Here is a 22,445-nt window from a genome sequence, read left to right as displayed (position 1 = left end):
TGGGAAATCTTTCTAACTTAGTTGAACCCAGCAAACCCACCTCAAGCAAACCTAGATCTGGTGGCCATGCTCCTCGCTGACGAGCTCTTCTCCAACGGAAAGCTCGTTCCACTACAGCTCTCATCAATCAAACCTCAAGTCAACGATGCCACCATTTTTGAGATTAGGTCGCTGAAGTCTCCAAAAACTCGCTGGAGACCCGAGATCTCCAGCACCAACCCGTATCTCTTCTCTCCCAAAGCTCTGAGATGTTCTAGCCATTGGTAAGACCTCCACGTCGCTGAGCACCACATTGACTTCTTCATCTCCTCCACCACTCGCCATTTCATAAATACAAAAAAAAAAAAAAAAAAAAATCACTCTTGCCGATCAATCACGCAAACCTCCATTTATCAAGCCCTAGAATTCAGAGAGAAGAGAATGAAATATGGGTTTATGGGTTTCTCATTGAATGGGGCTTACTGGGTTTTTGAGATTTGATTGTGATGAGGGTTTGATCACTTTGATGGATTTTTGGGGTTTGATTTTGGTCTATGGGTTCCTTTTTTTTTTTTTTTTTTTTTTTTTTTTTTTTAATGAATTTATGGGTTTCTCATTGAATGGGGTTTAATGGATTTCTGGAATTTGATTTTGATGAGGGTTGAATTCGTGTGAAGAATTTGGGTGGGTTGGAGAAATTGTGCAATCTGTGGAGTTTGGCAGAAGTTTTGGTTTTGATGTTTGGTAGAGATTTTGTGGCAATGGCAATGGTTTTTGTGCAATTTGTGGTTTTTGGTTTTCAATTTTGAGATCTTAGGATTGAGTTGGTGTTCTTGTTCAAGATACTTTTAGATCTTAATTCATGTGAATTTTTATTTTTATTTTTGTTTTGATTTTTTTTATTTAGATGCTGACGTGGCATTTTTTAATGCCAAATAACATTTTTTTTTTTTTTTTTTAATGGCCACGTCAGCTTTTAGTGTGTCAACAGTGCACTCCATTTGTCATGTGTGCATTTTCCGTCTTTGATGTAAAGGTAGGGACAAAAATGAGACGCGTTTTTCAGGATAGGGACTGTTAGGACATATGTGATTCACTTGTTAGAAACATATATCACTATTTTATGTAATTAGCTAATTTTTTGACAAAACGCACTTATCTTGTGTTTGGGTAAATCTAGGATGCGTTTAATATTTCAAGAAACTGTGTTTCAAGATCAAGTGTTAAAATCATGCAAGTCTGTCCAAGATTCAAGCTGAAGAAGTGCTGTTCATTAAAACTCAACAATTAGCTATCTATTGAGACCTGTAGAGTTGTTCAGCCCCGTGGCTCGATAGCAGCTCAACAGATAAGGTATCTGTTGAGTTTATGAGAAACAAAATTCCAGTTCTGTTTTGACTCTAATCCGTGTTTATGTATTTGGACTTTTTTTCCTCACAATCCTAGACATATAAAAAGATTATTTTAAGGGCCGTCAAAGTGTTCACAAGTTGCACAAGTGTTGAGCAAAGTTTGTTCAAGCAAATTGTGACTGGAGACAGAATTTGCCCTAGTTCGTCTTTCTTGTGAAGAAATTGCTATATTTGTGCACCGTAGGGTTTTGTGACCAAGCATCTTCTTGATCTTCATCGTTGGGATGAACTGAAGAATTTTGCAGCCAACAACCTTCTCTAGTTGGTGATTGAAGTCACGTATTGGGATCCGCACAATTGGTTAATCACGTACTTGGGAGCCGTGAATTGAAAGGAAAAATTGTCACTACAGAGCAAGTCCAATTGGGTATTAGAGTAAGGGTTCAACTGTAAGTTGGTATACAGTACTGGGATTCCTTTACTTGTAACCGCTTGTTGTGATAATAGTGGAATTTCGGGAGTGGTGACCTGAAAATCACCCGGTGGAGTTTTTGCCGCGTAGGTTTTCCCCATTTGTAAACAAATCACCGTGTCAAACTTATTTTCTGTTGCATACTTAGTTTATTGGTGATTTTTTTGTGCTACTACGCATTTGCATGTTAATTAACTTAATTAATTCACTTGGCTAAATTAATTGATTAATTTATCACAAGGGGTCAATATGTTTTTGGCCTATCAAGTGGTATTAGAGCAAGAACACTTTGATTAGGGTTAATTTTTACTGTGTTTGATCCATTGATCCCTGTTTATCATGGAGGACAGTCATTAATTATACCTTCTTCATTTGATAGCACTAACTATGCATACTAAAAAGTACGCATAAGAGCTTTCTTGCAGTCTCTAGATGAAAAGGTGTGCTACCACGCGTTTGCATGTTAATTAACTTAATTAATTCACTTGGCTAAATTAATTGGTTAATTTATCACAAGGGGTCAATACGTTTTTGGCCTATCAAGTGGTGTCAGAGCAAGCACACTCTGATTAGGGTTAATCCTTGCTATGTTTGATCCATTGATCCATGTTTGTCATGGATAGAGGACAGTTATTAATTATACCTCCTTTATTTGATGACACTAACTATGCATACTGGAAAGTACGCATAAGAGTTTTCTTGCAGTCTTTAGATGAAAAGGTGTGGTAAGCTGTAGAGATTGGCTAGACCAAGCTAAAGGAAGTGCCGGCCGATTAGGATGATGCCAAGATCAAGGCGGCAAACTTCAACAACAGGGCATTGAATGCTTTATTCAGTGTAGTCACCAATGAGGAGTTCAAGAAGATATCATCTATTGAAACTGCTAAGGAGGCATGGGCCATCCTCCAGACAACCTATGAGGGAACCAAGGCTGTCAAGGATTCGAAACTACAGAGGCTCACTACAATCTTTGAAGAGATTAAGATGGAGGAGGATGAGTCGTTCGATGAGTTCTATGCCAAGTTCAAAGACATAGTGAACTTAGCTTTCAATCTTGGGGAAACCATTCCTAAACCCAAGATTGTGAGAAAGGTGCTCAGATCTCTACCTGAGAGATTCCATGCCAAGATTACGGTGATCAAGGAATCAAAGGACATTGATAAGATTCCTTTGACAGAGCTAGTTGGCAATCTACAGACCTACGATCTAGGGTTAACTAGAATTGGGAAATTGGGTAAAAGTAAGAGCATGGCATTGAAGGCCAAGAGTAGTGACATGGATGAGTTTTTAGACGATGAAGATTCTAAGATGAAGTCCTACATCACCAGGCAATTCAAGAAGTTCATGAAGAATGCCAATGGGAAGGGCTTCGACAAGGACTGTAGGTAATCCAGTTCTTCTCAGTTTAAGAGCCATGACAAAGGGAAGAAGGATGCTAGGGATGGCAGTAAGTACACTGTTCCCGCAGGACCTAAGTGCTTTGGGTGTCAAGGCTTCGGTTACATGAAACAGGAGTGTCCTACATATCTTAAGAGCATTGGGAAGAGTAAGGCACTTGCTGCTACTTTGAGCGACACTGAGCCTAAGGATGATTCCGACAATAAGGATGACGGAATCTTGAATGCCTTCACTGCCACTGTCAATTCTACTGATGGGATTGTTGAAGATGTGGATGAAGAAGAGGAATTGGTGGAGTCCAAGTTTGAGAAGACGGATGATCAAGATGATATCCATACAGCCTATGAGAAATTATACAAGATTTCTAAGAAACATGAGAAACTTTATAGGCTGACCACTAAGAAGCTCAGTGATGTGGAACTTGATCATGAAGAGCTTTCTACAAAATTTGATGAGACTAATCAGATTATTGGAGCACTGAGGTTCGAGAACAATTTCTTGGTTGAGAAAACCAAAAAGCTTGAAGCGGAGCTGTTTCAAGTCAGAGCTCAATTGGAGAGGACTTCAAGTGCAAAACTTAATGAGATGCCCAATCTTCAGAAATCTGCTTCTAATCGAACACGTTTGGGGTATGGTTTCTCTTCTTCTAATATTGCTTCTACTAGTACTACTGTTTTTGTTCCTCCTAACAATAATGTTGAAATTAAGAACAATGATGTTAAAACCGATTTAGCTAGTGAGAACTTAGACAAAGATAAATCTATCTTAGAAGCACCCCCTAAACAAGATAAGAAGGAAGCTAAAAACCTTAGGGCTAAGAAGACTAACTCTCAAAAGTCTAAATAGAAGAAGCAGTATCTTTATCATCATTGTGGAGTTGCTAGTCATACTAGACCAAATTGCTATAAGTGGTTAGCCATTCAACAGAGTAACGACATGATAGCATCTAGAAGCCAGAATCAGCTTCAATCCTCTCTTGCTCCCCTTGGAGATCTTCTTAAAGCCCTCATGTTCCTTTCAAACTTGAACGGTTTCAATTCTTTCCCCTTACCGCCGGTTCAAATGTTCACTCAAAGGAAAGGTTCTTCCAAGGTGTGGAAGGAAAAAAGCTCCAAGTGATTCTATCACTTTTCTCTTTCTCACTTCTTGTTTTTGTGTGTGCATTACTTATGTGTTTTGCTTTCAAGTTTTGAGTCAGTCTAGTTTTATACTTTGTTTTGTTTAACTTGTTTTTGTTTATTTTTAGTTTTGTTTATTTTGTTTTTTGATATAAAAAAAAATTGAAAAATCAGAAAAATACAAAAACAATGTGTGTTTGTGTATATTGGTACTTGTGTATTATGGATGGCCATTGAAACAAAATTTTCTAAACTTTGTATCTCTTGTAACTTAGATGAGCATCTTTATGCACAACTAAGTGAGTAAGCTTTGTGACTCTTGTTTGTGATGAGTAAGATTAAGTGATCTCTTGTACTTAACACTTGTATCACTCTTTTTGATAGGAAGGATTAGAAAATCCTAAGAGAAAGGCATAAATAACCATCTCACCACTATTGCCCGTCAATCATGAAATGACATCTATATGTTTCGGCATATCAAAAGTGCAATGTCAATGACATTTGTGTGCTTCGGCATAACAAAATTAGAATGTCAAAAGCTTAACATAATTGGGTATTTATTTTCTATTTCTTATATGCCCATGCATGATTTACTTAAAAAGAAAAATAAAAAGCAAAAAGATCAAAATACTTTAAATATGATTGTAAGTGTGTATTCTAGGAGATGTGGGAGTTATAGGATGTACCTCGAAGGTGATAGTCTCTATTAAACAGTTATGATTGTGTGTGAATTAAAGTGATTTTCTCATATCTCAAATCGTCATAACATATTGACACATTGAAAATCTTGCGATATTTTTCACACACAATACGTAATATTCTTTGCTACTCTTGATACATGTATAGATACAATGTGATTTGGTCATCACAAGGTTTTACATGTGTTAATATATGCTTACTAAACTGTCATAACTTGTTTTTGAAATATAAAATTGGTTAGACTTATTTAGTGTGAGTGTGTATGTTTTTGGGATCATTGTGCTTAAAATTGTTGTTGAGAGATGTTTTTAAGAGCTTAAAATGTTGACTGGATCCTTGGTTGAGTTGCATGCTTGATTGCATTTATATCTGTGTTTTTCCCTTCTTGAAAAACTGATTTTAAGCAATCTCGACACTTGGCTATCTGTCGAGATCTTAAGCTGTTTCTTATCGCAATCTTGACAGATCCTCAACAGCTAGGTGGATTGATTGAGAAATTTCTTGGATCCTCGATAGCTTCTTGACAGCTGGTGGATTGATCGAGTTTCTGTTCTTGTGTATTTGCTTTGTTCCTCGACATCTTCTCGACAGCTACATTTGTCGACGTTGTTTTTCTCAACACCTTCCTTGACAGATGGCTCGACACCTCTTGACGCCTCTATCTGTTGAGAATTACTAAGGATCTATATAAAGGACAAGCGCGATTCGGTTCTCATTTCCTCAATCTCTCTCAATCTGTCCACACCTGTTCATCTCCCAAATACTCTCTCTTTCACTTCTAACTTTTTCCTTAAGCATTTTTCGAGATTAATCAAGTTTTTCTTTACTTGGTAAGCTTCGATTCTCTCATTTTCATGCATTTCATTCTTTGAAACCTAAGTTTTTGGGATTTTTGCAAAATTTGGGGTTTTTTCAAAATCAAAGAGATTTTTGTGCAATTTTTGGATGGGTTTTGAAGATTCAATCTTAAAAACTTCATGCATTGCATTCCATGTGCATTATAACTGTATTTTCATGCATTTAGTTGTGTGTTGTACATGTTGAACTACTTGTGTGCTAGTAGATTTGGATTGGGCTGAGCCCATGACGCAATTTCTTTTGCATATCACATGTTCATGCATTCCCCATGCATACATACTCTCTTTTCAATATACTGGTTATATTTGAATTGTTTTGGGACTTTTCTGATTGTCTCTTTCTTCCCGTCTCTTTTTTGTTTACGTTAGTTGTGTCTATGGCACCTAAGCATAAGTCAGATCCGTCCTAGAACCCTCTTCGTTCCGGGGCATCGTCTTCTTCTAATCCTACTTATTCTCATATTCGGTTCCGTGATAAGGATGCCCGAAAGGACTTCTCGAAGAACTTTTCTCGATAAGGTGTTCATTTGGAACGCCGAGTCATTTTGGCAGACTTCGGTGACACTGACCTACCCAATGTCATTCATAGTCGGGGTTGGGAGTCACTGTGTAACGTCCCGGTCACATGTCCTTTTGTGCTGATTCAGGAGTTTTACTCCAAAATATACGGAATTGATTCTTCAGTACCTCTCTTTTCTACTCGCATTCGAGGTACGTGCATTGTTGTCACACCGGAGTTAGTATCCGATGTGCTCCATGTTCCGAGGGTAGAGTATCCTGACTACCTTGGATGTGAGCGTCTAAAGACTGTGTCCAAAGATGAGATGATGTTTGCTTTCTGCAAGCGCCCTTCTGTTTGGGGTGATTGTTAGTTTTGTAAGGCCTTTGCTAAAGGTCCTAGATTCATGAATATGGTGAAAACTTTTGTTTTACACACACTCTCTCACAATAACTCTATCACAGAGCCTCGTACTCGATTTTTTCTTTCCTTGTTAAAGCACCTCACCACAAATTTTCCTTCACATTTTATTCTTTCTCTTATAGATGTATTTGGGGATACAGTTACCCGTGATAAGCTCATTTTTCCTTCGGATTTTATGCCATTTTTCTGTTTCTTTTCTCTCTTCCAACCACTTTTCTGTCATGTGTGCCATAGACGCCGCTATCATTAAATGTAGCGAGGCGCAGTTTATGTCATGGCAGTCGGATTCTGCAACTCCTCCCTCCCGTTCAGCTCCATCTCATCCTGCTCCATCCACATCTGCTCCTTCCTCTTTTACAAGCGATGTGTCACTCGGAGACATCATGGCGCAGCTGCAGTGCATGGATGCTCGCTTTGATACACTCTCTATAGAGTTGTACCAGGTGAACGTTCGTGTCGATCATATTACACGACGGTAGGCGTCCATGGGTGACTTTGCTTTTGAGGCATCTCCTCCACCTCCTCCAGTGACTTCCGATTTTGAGGATGAGGATGATGATGATGGAGATGCTAGTTCTACCGATGAGATGTCTACTTGACATTCTTACCATTTATCACTCGTAACAAAAAGGAGGAGTAGTTTTGGATATGAGAGTAGTCATTCTTAGGGGGAGGGCTAGTATAGGGCATTTTTGTTAGGGGGAGTGTTGATATTATGAGGGATGTAGTAAGCATTACATGTATCTTTTTCCTTTCTCTATTTTAGATACTTTTTTTTCTTGTACATGGGTCTTGTGACCATTTTGACATACATTGTACTTATTTTCTTTATAAATGAGGATGTATGTTTCTTTCACCTATCCTTGCATGTGTTGTTTCTTTCCTTTCTTTATACACATGGTTCTTATTACTTGTATGCAATCTATTATTTTTGTTTCACACAAAGATGCCTTGATAAGTTTTGTTTAAAGTGTTTCAGAAATACAAGTTGTCAAAGTCTACTTGCCATAAACTCTCTTCTTACAAAGTTTTTCAAGAGTTTGTGTTAGGATAGATTTTATTGTATTCAACAAGTGAACATAAGTTGAGTGATTTATGACTTCTCTTATATCTCATTTATTTGTTGTGGTTTTGTCATGGATTGCCAAAATGGGAGATTGTTAGGACATATGTGTTTCACTTGTTAGGAACATATGTCACTATTTTATGTAATTGGCTAATCCTTTGACAAAATGCACTTTACTTGTATTTGGGTAGATCTAGGATGTGTTTAATACTTCAAGAAACTGTATTTCAAGATCAAGTGTTAAAGTCATGCAAGTCTGTCCAAGATTCAAGTTGAATAAGTGCTGTTCATTAGAACTCAACAGTTAGCTATCTATCAAGACCTGTAGAGCTGTTCAGCCTCGTGGCTTGACAGCAACTCGACAGATAGGATATCTGTCGAGGTTTATGAAAAACAGAATTCCAGTTCTATTTTGACTCTAATCCATGCTTATGTGTTTGAGTTTTTTTTTCTCACAACCCTAGACATATAAAAGGATTATTTTAAGAGTCGTCAAAGTGTTCACAAGTTGCATAAGTGTTGAGCAAAGTTTGTTCATGCAAATTGTGACCGGAGATAGAATTTGTCCTAGTTCATCTTTTTTGTGAAGAAGTTGTTATGTTTGTACACCGTAGGGTTTTGTGACCAAGCATCTTCTTGATCTTCATCGTTGGGAGGAACTGAAGAATTTTACAGCCAACAACCATCTCTAGTTGGTGATTGAAGTCGCGTACTGGGATCCGTGCAATTAGTTAGTCACGTACTTGGGAGCTATGCATCGAAATGAGAAATTGTCACTACAGAACAAGTCCAATTGGGTATTGGGGTAAGGGTTCAACTGTAAGTTGGTTTAAGGTACTGGAATTCCTTTACTTGTAACCGTTTGTTCGGATAAAAGTAGAATTTTGGGAGTGGTGACTTGAAAATCACCCGGTAGGGTTTTTGTTTTGTAGGTTTTCCCCATTCATAAGCAAATCACCGTGTCAAATTTATTTTTCACTGCATACTTAGTTTATTGGTGATTTGTTTGTGCTACCACGCGTTTGCATGTTAATTAACTTAATTAATTCACTTGGCTAAATTAATTGGTTAATTTATCACAATGGGTCAATACGTTTTTGGCTTATCAGGGACTAAAAGCGGTGGAAATAAAAGTTAGGTACCAAAGTGGAATCGCTTGAAAATATAGGGACGAAAATGTGGTTTTCGCCATAAATAAATTAAGGGGAAAGAGATTGAAGAGAACTGGTGAAAAAGGAAAAAGAGAGTGGAAAGAGAGATAGAGATCGAGAATCGTTGGGATAGAGAGATAGTGAAGAAAAAAGAAAGTGATAAAATTGAAGGGGGTGATGGTCGGTTGAATGTGTGGTGGGGATAATGTGAGGAAAAATAGAGAGGGAAGTGGGTTGTATTGAATGGAGGGAAATATAGTCATACTAATAAAGTTGGTTGAATGTGAGAAAATGCATTCTACATAATCTACACTTCTTCAAACTCATTCAACATAATCATTTTTCAATAAAAGTTTCAGCATAATACCTTACCCAACTTTTTAGAATAACAGATGATGAGGATATATCATTCAAAATGCATTATGTTGAAGCATCTTTAAGGAATACAAGACGGCCTCATTCTTTTGAAAGATATCTATACTATAACAAATAGGTTAAAAGTAGTCATAAAATTTATAAGTTGTTGTGATAATAAATGTAATTAATAGATTTCAATCACCTTATAACTAAATATTTGAATTGTCTATTATTTATAAGTGGTGACACAACAATTTATAAGTTTAATGTAAAAAAAACTTGTATTACATTTATCACTATTCATAGAAGTTACCTAAAATAAAAACAGACCACACAAACCAAATGTCCATAATGTTAAAGAAAAATCCTAAATCCCCTCCATGTTTATCGTGTGAATTAAAATAAATGATTACTAAAGTCCAAAACGAAATGGCCGAATGGCCTTTGGTTTTTTTTTTTTTTTTGATGGGAAGACTGCAGAAATTAATATTGCTCAAGAAATGCTACATATACATCATTTAGGAGAGTTTGTTTGATAAAACAAGGATTCTCCTCTATTCGAATAGAAAAATCCGCAATGCCTAAGACATGCTTTGCTAAGAGATGGGCTGGCCTATTGCCAAGCTTACGGACATGAGAAAACTCCACGCTCCGAAAGTCATGAAGGGAAGAAAGGACACCATACACTATAGCAGCAACAGATGCAGGGGGAGGGGCCAATTACTTTAAAGCATTGATCAAGTTCAGTGAGTCGCTCTCAAGGAGAATGTCATGGATAAGTAAGTCTTTTGCAAACTGTACACCTGCCTCCAAAGCTTTGGCTTCCACCTCCATAGCTCTAAGAGGAGCTTTATTTCTTTTACTACAAGCTCCAACCACATAGCCCTCTGCATCACGGACTAGTATCCCAATCCCAGCAGCTTTTTGTGCTCCAAAAACCGCTCCGTCAACATTTATTTTGTAATGCCGAGGGGGTGGAGGGGTCCAGTTCTCGATCAAAACTGGTCTGTGCTCTTCCACCTTCATGCAACAGGTTTGATACTCTTGCAAATAATCCATTGCTCCATGAACCACAGCATTGCAATTCTTTACCTTGCCCCCAACTCTGTGTTCATTTCTGTTCTGCCATATGGCCCAGGCCACCATGACCACCTTTTCAACCCGATTCTGATCCCACTGTTCTACCATAACAATGAACCACAGTAAGTCCAAAAAGGATAAGAAGGGCCAAGCATGGTTTCTGGGGAAGGGCTTCGAAGTAGCCCAAATTTCTTGGGTACGGCAGCAGCTCCAGAAAAGTGACCCGTGGACTCGTGAGCCTGGCAGCTCCAGAATGGCCTTTGTTTTGCTTCAGCCAAAAACCAGCATGTCCCACACGCCTAAAGTCATGTCTCTTTCTGCAAGCTGGCAAGATAAGCTCATTTAGAGCTTTGATAAGGTGTGGGCTGGACCCACGGGGCTATGATGCACCCAACAATGAATAGATAAACATAAAGGATTCTCACAAGAGGTGTCTAGAGGAGTCCCTGCAACCTTAACCTAAAATGGATTTTCTTCCACTGTCCCTAAATTCTGCTACCATAGCTGGACTTTTAGCCATAATTCTTTTCTCCTACTATCTTCTAAAGAGGTCCAGAGTTGGCCTAGCCAAAACAGCACCAATTCCTGCTGGTGCATGGCCTGTAATTGGTCACCTTCCTCTGTTAGGAGCAACTCAGACTCCCCACATCACTTTGGGAGCCATGGCCGACAAGTATGGACCACTTTTTACAATCAAGCTTGGATTGCACCCTGCTTTGGTGTTGAGCAGTTGGGAGATGGCTAAGGAGTGCTTCACCACCAATGACTTGGCTGTGTCCTCGCGGCCCAAACTAGTTGCCGTAGAACACTTGTGCTATAACTACGCTGTGTTTGCCTTTGCACCCCATGGTCCCTATTGGCGTGAATTGCGTAAAATAACCACTTTAGAGCTACTATCTAATCGCCGGCTTGAGATGCTTTCCCACATTAGAGTCTCCGAAGTTGAGAACGATACAAAAGATTTATACAAACTTTGGTTCAAGAAAAAGAACGGGTCAGGCTTGATTTTGGTGGAGTTGAAGCAATGGTTTGGGGATATGAACCTCAACGTGATTCTTAGGATGATTGCTGGAAAGAGGTACTTTGGTACTAGTGATGGGGTTGATGAAGAAGAGGCTCGGCGTTGCCAAAAGGCCTTGGGGGACTTCTTTCATCTTTTGGGGTTGTTTGTGGTGTCCGATGCTATTCCTTTCCTTGGGTGGTTAGATTTGGGTGGACATGAAAAGGCCATGAAGAAAACTGCAAAGGAATTGGATGGAATTCTTGGGGAATGGTTGGAAGAGCATAAGCGAAAGAGAGCTTCATCTGAGAATAAAGGGGAGGAAGATTTCATGGACATAATGCTCTCTGTCCTTGATGGTGCTGAGATTGAAGGTTACGATGCTGATACAATCAACAAAGCCACATGTTTGGTACGTTTTCTCTTCACTTCTTCACGAAGTTTTGTAGCTTTTGCGCAAGGGGCCTTGCTTGAACATGTTCCAAGCAAGGCGGCTCTCAAATGCAGGGCATACCAAAAATAATCACCTTAAAATTGACTTTTTACTTGCAACTGAAACCTTTTTGTTAAAATACTTAGATAAAACTGAAGTAGAGGAAACAATAAATAGTATCAAAGAGACTAATGAGATTCATAAATTGTAGTAAAAATTAATAAATTATATAGTAAAAAAAAGCTAGTTTTATACCAATGTTAAACGCACACTAAATCTCATAAATCATATTCAAACCAAATTAAGGGCGCTAGGCAGCCCATTCCTCTACCCATTCTTACAAATGATTAGTCATTTACGCTCTCGCTGAAAACCTTCACTTCTAGTTAATATACGACATTTCCTTAAATAGTAGATGAATGGTTTTTTTTTAGGCCTTGCACTTTAAAATACAAATAAGTGTATTGCAAATATATATATAAATATATATATATATATATATATATATTTGTATGTATGTATTAATTATAAAATCTGACCATGTAATGTCTTACTTCAATGTAACAATTTGCCGTGTTACAGTATTCTGTATTGCCTCATGTATATAATTATGCTTCTTTGCTTTTCCTTACAAGCTGGAGCTCCAAAACATGGGAAAATTTTTGCTTTATATTTGCATTCTAACAAAAGGTATGCACTTTGCAGAGTATGATTGCTGGAGGCGGTGACACTAGCACAGTTACTCTAACTTGGACAATAGCGTTACTGCTAAACAACCGCCATGTGTTGAAGAAGGCCCAAGATGAGCTTGATGTCCAAGTGGGCAGGGAAAGAATTGTAAACAAATCAGACATCGGTAAGCTAGTCTATCTCCAAGCCATAGTTAAAGAGACATTACGTTTGTATCCCGCAGCTCGACTATCAGGACCACGTGAATTCACTGAGAATTGCATTATAGGTGGTTACCATGTTCCAAAAGGCACTCGATTAATCACAAACATATGGAAAATCCAAACAGATCCACGCATATGGTTAGACCCATTAGAGTTCAAGCCCGAAAGATTTCTCACCACCCACAAGAATGTTGATGTTAGGGGTCAAAATTTCGAATTTCTCCCATTTGGAAGTGGTAGAAGAGTATGTCCTGGAATATCTTTTGCCCTTCAAATGTTTCACTTAGCATTGGCTAGTTTTCTACACATGTATGATATCTCAACTCCCTCAGATGCAAAGGTTGATATGACTGAGACAATTGGTCTCACAAATCGCAAAGCTACCCCACTTGAAGTTCTCATCAGACCTCGCCTACACCTTCCAAGCTTTATGGATTAAAGACTATCTAATATAATTCATGTGCAGGTCTAAGAATTGTGATTTGATCAAAATTTGCCATGATTTGTCTATACTTTGTTACTGGGTGTGCCATTTTGCAGGACACTATGAGTTTGCTATTGTGAAATGGAAATAACAATGCCTAATAATTTAGGGGAAAACGGTTATTTCTCCACCTTATTTATGTTGGGTTATTCAAACATAAATAGATTTGAGTTTTTTCAATCTCATCCTCCAAAGAGAGATTTTTTCATAAGAAATCAAAATTTCTATACACCACAGAATGTCGAATCTTGGGCTTCACATTTTATGCACGAACAAATAATTAACTACAATCGTGTTGTTTTTAAATTAAATTAAGTTAGCACTACCATTCAATATGTTGTATCATAATCAAACACAAACAAAGAAGATTTTTCTCAGAAAAAAAAAAAAAAAAAAAAAAAAAAAGATAAAGTTTTTTTTTTTTTTTTTTTTTTGAAATCAAGGTGATCAGAGCAGCGCAGGTGGTCGCAGGAATAATTGCCTCCTAGACTTAATCACCCTAAAAGAAGTTCATTCCCTTCTAAACTACACGCTTGTGTTGCAAGTTTTACCCTCAATCGACAGGAGAAAGTATGTTAAATTATCGATTGTCCTAAAAGTTTAAACTATTGAAATATTGTAAATTTAATCATTTAAACACATGCTTCTAACAAAGTATCTTATAAGTCTGACCTTTGAAATATCTCACCCCATCTCTACTTTGTTTTAAATTCCATTTTGATGGCCATTTTGGATTCATTAGTTAATTGTAGGGCAGTCAAATTCCTTAATAATTGTCCTCTTTAAGTTGCATCTTGGACATTTCAATTTGAACTTATCACGTTACAAACTTGATTCAAATTATAATGTCACGGAATTTTCCAATCACAAAACATCAACATATAATATAACATTTTTTTTTTTAACATGCAAGATATATATTCATTGCATTCACATGAATCACATGTTCTTTTGATTTAGGGCATAGCCCTCCCACTTTTGTCAAAAGAATAAATTTAAAGACAATTTTTTCTACAATTTGCTAAAGTGATAGGTTGTGAGTGGTAAAATTAAAAATGATATTAATGATGGGTTCATATATACGTGTGAAAAATCCTAAATCCCCTCCATGTTTATTGTGTGAATTAAAATAAATGATTACTAAAGTCCAAAACGAAATAGCCAAATGACCTTTGTTTTTTTTTTTTTTTTTTTTTTTTTTTTTTCTTTTGGAAAGACTGCAAAAGTTAATATTGCTCAAGAAATGCTACAGATACATCATTTAGAAGAGTTTGATCAATAAAACAAGGATTCTCCTCTATTCGAATAGATAAATCTACAATGCCTAAAGCATGCTCTGCTAAGAGATGGGCTGGCCTATTGCCAAGCCTACGGACATGAGAAAACTCCACAGTAAGTCCAAAAAGGATCCAAGCATGGTTTCTGGGGAAGAGCTTCGAAGTAGCCCAAATTTCTTGGGTACGGCAGCAGCTCCAGAAAAGGTGACCCATGGACTCCTCGTGAGCTTGGCAGCTCCAGAATGGGAGAAATTATTGGTTCCTCCAGTGGTCCTCCCTGCTCCTGCCAACCAATAAGAAAGTAACACGTGTCCTTTTTGGTGATTCAGCTCCACGTCAACTCCAAACCAATGGCTTAAATCTCATCCGTTTATTCAATCCAATGGCTCTTAAATTTGACACATTATCAAATTATAAAAAGACAATTTCACCCCCTAAAGTATTTCAAACCCTGCGTCTGCTTGTATCTCCTCCTCTGGAACAAAAATCAAAATTCTCTCTCTCTCTCTCGCTCTCACAAATTGAAGCTTTCTCTCTTCACGGCACAGCCACTGGCCCGGATCTCCAGTTCCGACGATGCTGGCCTTTTTCTCATCGGAAAATCCCTGCTGGTACAGTCACCAAATTTCAAAATTTTTCTCTCTTCCACCAAACCTTGCTGTACGTGGGACACCAGCGTTGATTCTCCATGACCATGGCTACAACTGGAAGCCTCCAAGGCTCACACGACCACCACCTGCGGTGCTTGCTGGCCTGACCTTCTCCTCTCTTTAGGTCTCTGTTTTTTCGCTCTCTCAAGTCCAGCCATGGTCAAGCTTCTGCTTGCACCGCGACACCACCATTTCTGGTGATGCTTCTCACCATATATACCACCATTTGTTTAAATATAACAATAATTCATTTTCATCATTTGGGTTTGGCAGTAACTCAATGTTCTATTTTATTTTAATGTTGATTTTAGAAATACACATAAGATGTTTGTTAAAATGTTTGATAGAAACTTTGAAGTAATGTTAAGCTCACTGATGATAAAAATAATTGGTCGAATCCTATGCTTCTAGGTTCCTAATGTTTTTAGCCTGTAGTGTGCAATAACTTCTTTATATGAGCTAATTTAGACAAGCAGTTGGATTTCTGGTATTAACAATAATTGTTATTATTGCATTTTTAAAGCTGGTTTTCGGGTGGGCATTGAAGGTGTTTGTTGAAATGCTTCATAGAGTTTTTAGTTTTATCTCTTTGTATTCTACCTTCTTTTTGTGTGGATTTTTATGTTAATGTGATGCTAAAACTGTGATGTTATGTGTATGGAAATTGGATTTTCGAGTTAGTGTGTTATCATTTAGAACTTATCTCAGGCAGACGGTAGACAAATTATTCTCATAAAAGCTATGATTTTGTATTCAAAATAGCACAAAAATGAAAAACCATTTATTTGTTAACTACATTAAGTGGTCTGCTGGTTGCAGTAAGCCTTTTTAGCAAATATCTAAGGTGAGTCTTTACTTTAGTCCTTCATGCTTTTAGATGGGTGCAGACATTGAAAACTATTAGTGCTCTTGGTTGGTAGTAAACTAATAGCATTGGAATAGCCAAAATTTACTAAAAATGATATAAAAAAAAATATGATTTGTTTCACGGTAATTTTTTCTTGGTAATAATTGTTCTCTCATGTGGTATTCTCACATTCCTACAATAGGGATTGTGGATTTTTTTTTTTTCTTTTTTCACACAACCAGTAGTAGACTGATTGATGACTTTTATGTGTGAACCCTTTGACAAATTTGTTAGAATGCTAGTGTTTTGACAAATTTGTTAAAATGCTAGTGTTTTGTTAGAGTTCCTTGGAGTCACCATGGGTGTTATTACTTGTTAGTTTACTTAAACTGTTGGCCTGAATATCTTAATTTTTTCTCACAAACTTTTTTTTTTTCCCTGTAGATACCGTTCATTGAATCTCATTCCATACTTGTGAGGGCAGTTGTGATGAATGCTGATCTGGATGATTTGGAAGCATGAACGTCCATTGGTTTAAAGCTACATGTATCTCTATAGGATCTAGCTGACAATTGTTTTTTGCTTGGTGAGGTGCGCTTGGTGAGGCGTGCATGCAAAAGAAGACTCCTCAAAACAATTTGTAAACCAACTTTGACATAGCAACTCTTGAATAAGCGGAGTGTTATGGCAAAATTTAATTTGTATAAGAGGCTTTCTCTCTTGTGGTTGCAGACTGCAGTTAATAAAATTAGAAAAGTGCTGTGGTTTGATTCTTGTTAACAAGAAAAAAATTTAGCCTTTGCTGGCCATCTTGTATTTATCACCCATATACAGCTTTATCAACAATAATGAGGACATCTTGTATTTATCACCATATATCTTGAGTAAAGGGAAAAAAAAAAAGAGTATGAAATGGACTTGTTCTGGCCAGCTGGTGTTGTGTTTTTGCCTTCTGTTGTTGCTACGGAATTGAAGAGCAGAGCAATTTGTTGCATCTTTATGTTCTAGTTGATTTTGTGCGGCTAAGCTGATTTTGTGTTGACAAATATATGTAATGTATACAATTTTGTTTATGTTATATGCATTATTTAATGCATTTCGAATTTTTATCTAGACTAAATGGAATTGTTTTTTGTGCATGAATTTGCTTGGAGCAACCGAGCAAGTACTAAAAATGATGACTCAAAAACACAAATTATATCAAAGTATTTACATGACTCTTATTCTTTTAAAAACAAGGAATACATATCAAGAGTCTTCAAAGGATGCTTGGCCAATTTTACAATCAAAATTTAATTCAAGAGAGTAGATAAGAAATGAAGTTGTTCTAAAAATAAACAAAATTTTATTAGAATGTACACTTCGACCACAAGGCCATATAACAATAGTTTTGTTGAAATATACACTTTGTTAACAAGAAACAAATCTTCCCATCATCATATATTCATGATACATAATTCCCACAAAAGAAAAAAAATAAGAAGAAGCTCTTCTAAGCTTCAAGATCAAGTTCTTCTACAAACTTAAATGGCATGACCAACTCATTAAGTTATAGTTGGTGCGCCTCCAGCTTCTTGACTGTACATTACAAATGAAATTATAAGTTTATAACTAAGCCTCACATCACATGCATAAATTTAAGCAAAGTAAGCCTTTCAAATTTAAAGAAGCCTATATAACTTCTTTGGCACTCAGTGTTCCAATCTAAAAGCATTATTTATTTATTTTTAACTTTTACATATATTTAACATATCTTGGAATTACAACTTCCCCCAGCCCTCCATGGGTTCTACTAGAATTAATATTTCCAGTTCTTAAAAGAGATTTGTTGTGGGTGCATTTTGCAAAAATTATCTAGAAACTCTTTGACCTACCTATTCTACTCCATGTTCATGAGAAAAAATGGCCATATATGTAGCAATAAGCTATCTGAAAGAAGTTTTTATTTCATTTCCTAGGCTATGCAGTCATGAAAGTCTAAAATCCAAAGCATTGATTTTTTGTCTAATTCCTTTCCCCTTGTACAATATAAAGATGAAACATCAATAACAGAAAAAATTATTGAGAAAACAAAGGAAACAATAACAAGACAGAGGTATTTGTGAAATGTTCTTGTTGCTCTCACTTTTTCACAATACAGAAAAAATAGACAAAATCTCAAACACATGAACATTGAATAATTTTTATGAGTAATTGAATCCTTGAGAGGTAAAAGAGTGTCTAAACCACATGCCAAAACAACAGAAATTGGCAAAAATCCCAATTATTTTTATCATCAGTGAGCTTAACATTACTTCAAAGTTTCTATCAAACATTTTCACAAACATCTTTTGTGTATTTCTAAAATCAACATTAAAATAATAAAGAACATTGAGTTACTGCCAAACCCAAATGATGAAAATAAATTATTGTTATATTTAAACCAATGGTGGTATTTATGGTGAGAAGCATCACCAGAAATGGTGGTGTCGCGGTGCAAGCAAAAGCTTGGCCACGGCTGGACTTGAGAAAGCGAAAAAACAGAGACCTAAAGAGAGGAGAAGGTCAGGCCAGCAAGCACCGCCGGTAGTGGTCGTGTGAGCCTTGGAGGCTTCCAGTTGTAGCCAGGGTCATGGAGAATCATTGGATTGAATAAACGGATGAGATTTAAGCCATTGGTTTGGAGCTGATGTGAAGCTGAATCACAAAAGAAATGATATGTGTTACTTTCACATCAGTGGTCCTCCCGGAGGAACTAATATTTTCTCCCAAAATGGCCTTTGTTTTGCTTCAGCCAAAAACCAGCGTGTCCCACACGCCTAAAGTCATGTCTCTTTCTACAAGCTCGCAAGATAAGCTCATTTAGAGCTTTGATAAGGTGTGGGCTGGACCCACGGGGCTATGATGCACCCAACAATGAATATATAAACATGAAGGATTCTCACAAAAGGTATCCAGAGGAGTCCCTGCAACTTTATCCTAAAATGGATTTTCTTCCACTGTCCCTAAATTCTGCTACCATAGCTGGACTTTTAGCCATAATTCTTTTCTCCTACTATCTTCTAAAGAGGTCCAGAGTTGGCCTAGCCAAAACAGCACCAATTCCTGCTGGTGCATGGCCTGTAATTGGTCACCTTCCTCTGTTGGGAGCAACTCAGACTCCCCACATCACTTTGGGAGCCATGGCCGACAAGTATGGACCACTTTTTACAATCAAGCTTGGATTGCACCCTGCTTTGGTGTTGAGCAGTTGGGAGATGGCTAAGGAGTGCTTCACCACCAATGACTTGGCTGTGTCCTCGCGGCCCAAACTAGTTGCCATAAAACACTTGTGCTATAACTACGCTGTGTTTGCCTTTGCACCCCATGGTCCCTATTGGCGTGAATTGCGTAAAATAACCACTTTAGAGCTACTATCTAATCGCCGGCTTGAGATGCTTTCCCACATTAGAGTCTCCGAAGTTGAGAACGGTATAAAAGATTTATACAAACTTTGGTTCAAGAAAAAGAACGGGTCAGGCTTGATTTTGGTGGAGTTGAAGCAGTGGTTTGGGGATATGAACCTCAACGTGATTCTTAAGATGATTGCTGGAAAGAGGTACTTTGGTACTAGTGATGGGGTTAATGAAGAAGAGGCTCGGCGTTGCCAAAAGGCCTTGGGGGACTTCATTCATCTTTTGGGGCTGTTTGTGGTGTCCGATGCTATTCCTTTCCTTGGGTGGTTAGATTTGGGTGGACATGAAAAGGCCATGAAGAAAACTGCAAAGGAATTGGATGGAATTCTTGGGGAATGGTTGGAAGAGCATAAGCGAAAGAGAGCTTCATCTGAGAATAAAGGGGAGGAAGATTTCATGGACATAATGCTCTCTGTCCTTGATGGTGCTGAGATTGAAGGTTACGATGCTGATACAATCAACAAAGCCACATGTTTGGTACGTTTTCTCTTCACTTCTTCACGAAGTTTTGTAGCTTTTGCGCAAGGGGCCTTGCTTGAACATGTTCCAAGCAAGGCGGCTCTCAAATGCAGGGCATACCAAAAATAATCACCTTAAAATTGACTTTTTACTTGCAACTGAAACCTTTTTGTTAAAATACTTAGATAAAACTAAAATAGAAGAAACAATGAATAGTACTAAAAAGTAAAAAGTATAGTGAGGATTGTAGCAAAAATTAATAAATTAAATAGTAAAAAAAACTAGTTTTAATCCAATGCTAAACGCACACTAAATCTCATAAATCATATTCAAACCAAATTAAGGGTGCTAGGCAGCCCATTCCTTTACCCATTCTTACAAATGATTAGTCATCTACGCAATGTTTGTTTAGCTGAAAACCTTCACTTTTAGTTAATATACGACATTTCCTTAAATAGTAGATGAATAGTCTTTTTTTAGGCCTTGCACTTTAAAAAAGAAAGAAGTGTATTGCAAATATATATAAATATATATATATATATATATTTATATATATATTTGTATGTATGTATTAACTATAAAATCCAACCATGTAATGTCTTACTTCAATGTAACAATTTGCCGTGTTACAGTATTTTGTATTGCCTCATGTATATAACTATGCTTCTTTGCTTTTCCTTACAAGCTGGAGCTCCAAAACATAGGAAATTTTTTGCTTTACATTTGCATTCTAACAAAAGGTATGCACTTTGCAGAGTATGATTGCTGGAGGCAGTGACACTAGCACAGTTACTCTAGCTTGGACAATAGCGTTATTGCTAAACAACCGCCATGTGTTGAAGAAGGCCCAAGATGAGCTTGATGTCCAAGTGGGCAGGGAAAGAATTGTAAACAAATCAGACATTAGTAAGCTAGTCTATCTCCAAGCCATAGTTAAAGAGACATTACGTTTGTATCCTGCAGGTCGACTATCAGGACCACGTGAATTCACTGAGAATTGCATTATAGGTGGTTACCATGTTCCAAAAGGCACTCGATTAATCACAAACATATGGAAAATCCAAACAGATCCACGCATTTGGTCAGACCCATTAGAGTTCAAGCCCGAAAGATTTCTCACCACCCACAAGAATGTTGATGTTAGGGGTCAAAATTTCGAATTGCTCCCATTTGGAAGTGGTAGAAGAGTATGTCCTGGAATATCTTTTGCCCTTCAAATGGTTCACTTAGCATTGGCTAGTTTTCTACACATGTATGATATCTCAATTCCCTCAAATGCAAAGGTTGATATGGCTGAGACAATTGGTCTCACAAATAGCAAAGCCACCCCACTTGAAGTTCTCATCAGACCTCGCCTACACCTTCCAAGCTTTATGGATTAAAGACTACCTAATATAGTTCATGTGCAGGTCTAAGAATTGTGATTTGATCAAAATTTGCCATGATTTGTCTATACTTTGTTACTGGGTGTGCCATTTTGCAGGACACCATGAGTTTGCTATTGTGAAATGGAAATAACAATGCCTAATAATTGGGAGAAAACGGTTATTTCTCCACCTTCATTATGTTGGGTTATTCAGACATAAATAGATTTGAGTTTTTTCAATCTCATCCTCCAAAGAGAGATTTTTTCATAAGAAATCGAAATTTCTATACACCATAGAATGTTGAATCTTGGGCTTCACATTTTATGCACGAACAAATAATTAACTACAATCGTGTTGTTTTTAAATTAAATTAAGTTAGCACTACCATTCAATATGTTGTATCATAATCTAACACAAACTAAGAAGATTTTTCTCAAAAAAAAAAAAAAAAAAAAAAAAAGTTTTTTTTTTTTTTTTTTTTTTGAAATCAAGGTGATCAGAGCAGCGCAGGTGGTCGCAGGAATAATTGCCTCCTAAACTTAGTCACCCTAAAAGAAGTTCATTCCCTTTTAAACTACACGCTTGTGTTTCAAGTTTTACCCCCAATCGACAGGAGAAAGTATGTTAAATTACCGATTATCCTAAAAGTTTAAACTATTGAGATATTGTAAATTTAATCATTTAAGCACATGCTTTTAACAAAGTATCTTATAAGTCTGACCTCTGAAATATCTCTCCCCATCTCTACTTTGTTTTAAATTCCATTTTGATGGCCGTTTTGGATTCATTAGTTAATTGTAGGGCAGTCAAATTCCTTAATAATTATCTTCTTTAAGTTGCATCTTGAACATTTCAATTTGAACTTATCACGTTACAAACTTGATTCAAATTATAGTGTCATGGAATTTGCCAATCACAAAACATCAACATATAATATAACAATTTTTTTTTTTTTTTTTTTTTACATGCAAGATATATATTCATTGCATTCACATGAATCACATGTTCTTTTGATTTAGGGCATAGCCCTCCCACTTTTGTCAAAATAATAAATTTAAAGACAATTTTTTCTACAACTTGCTAAAATGATAGGTTGTGAGTGGTGAAATTAAAAATGATATTAATGATGGGTTCATATATACGTGATATC

At 37.0% G+C, this 22,445-nt stretch overlaps 2 protein-coding genes and 1 long non-coding RNA gene across 3 annotated transcripts; 2 read left to right on the top strand and 1 right to left on the bottom strand.

The window, feature by feature from the left end:
- Positions 1-10,855: 10,855 nt before the first annotated feature.
- Positions 10,856-13,397, top strand: LOC115969961 (cytochrome P450 CYP82D47-like). The gene is made up of 2 exons (XM_031089605.1): positions 10,856-11,863; positions 12,590-13,397. Exons 1-2 carry the CDS (start codon positions 10,916-10,918, stop codon positions 13,214-13,216), a joined length of 1,575 nt encoding a protein of 524 aa, XP_030945465.1. The 5' UTR covers positions 10,856-10,915; the 3' UTR covers positions 13,217-13,397.
- Positions 13,398-17,356: 3,959 nt separating this feature from the next.
- Positions 17,357-18,833, bottom strand: LOC115969953. The gene is made up of 2 exons (XR_004087092.1): positions 18,490-18,833; positions 17,357-17,613 (listed from the first exon to the last, which is right to left on the bottom strand). It is a non-coding gene; the product is annotated as an uncharacterized LOC115969953 (long non-coding RNA).
- Positions 18,834-18,964: 131 nt separating this feature from the next.
- On the top strand, positions 18,965-21,534 carry LOC115969952 (cytochrome P450 CYP82D47-like). Its single transcript, XM_031089593.1, has 2 exons — positions 18,965-19,946; positions 20,684-21,534. Exons 1-2 carry the CDS (start codon positions 18,999-19,001, stop codon positions 21,308-21,310), a joined length of 1,575 nt encoding a protein of 524 aa, XP_030945453.1. The 5' UTR covers positions 18,965-18,998; the 3' UTR covers positions 21,311-21,534.
- Positions 21,535-22,445: the final 911 nt, after the last annotated feature.

This window comes from Quercus lobata, chromosome 12 (assembly GCF_001633185.2).
Source record: "Quercus lobata isolate SW786 chromosome 12, ValleyOak3.0 Primary Assembly, whole genome shotgun sequence".
Lineage (NCBI taxonomy): Eukaryota > Viridiplantae > Streptophyta > Magnoliopsida > Fagales > Fagaceae > Quercus > Quercus lobata.
This window is presented reverse-complemented; position numbering and strand designations above follow the sequence as displayed.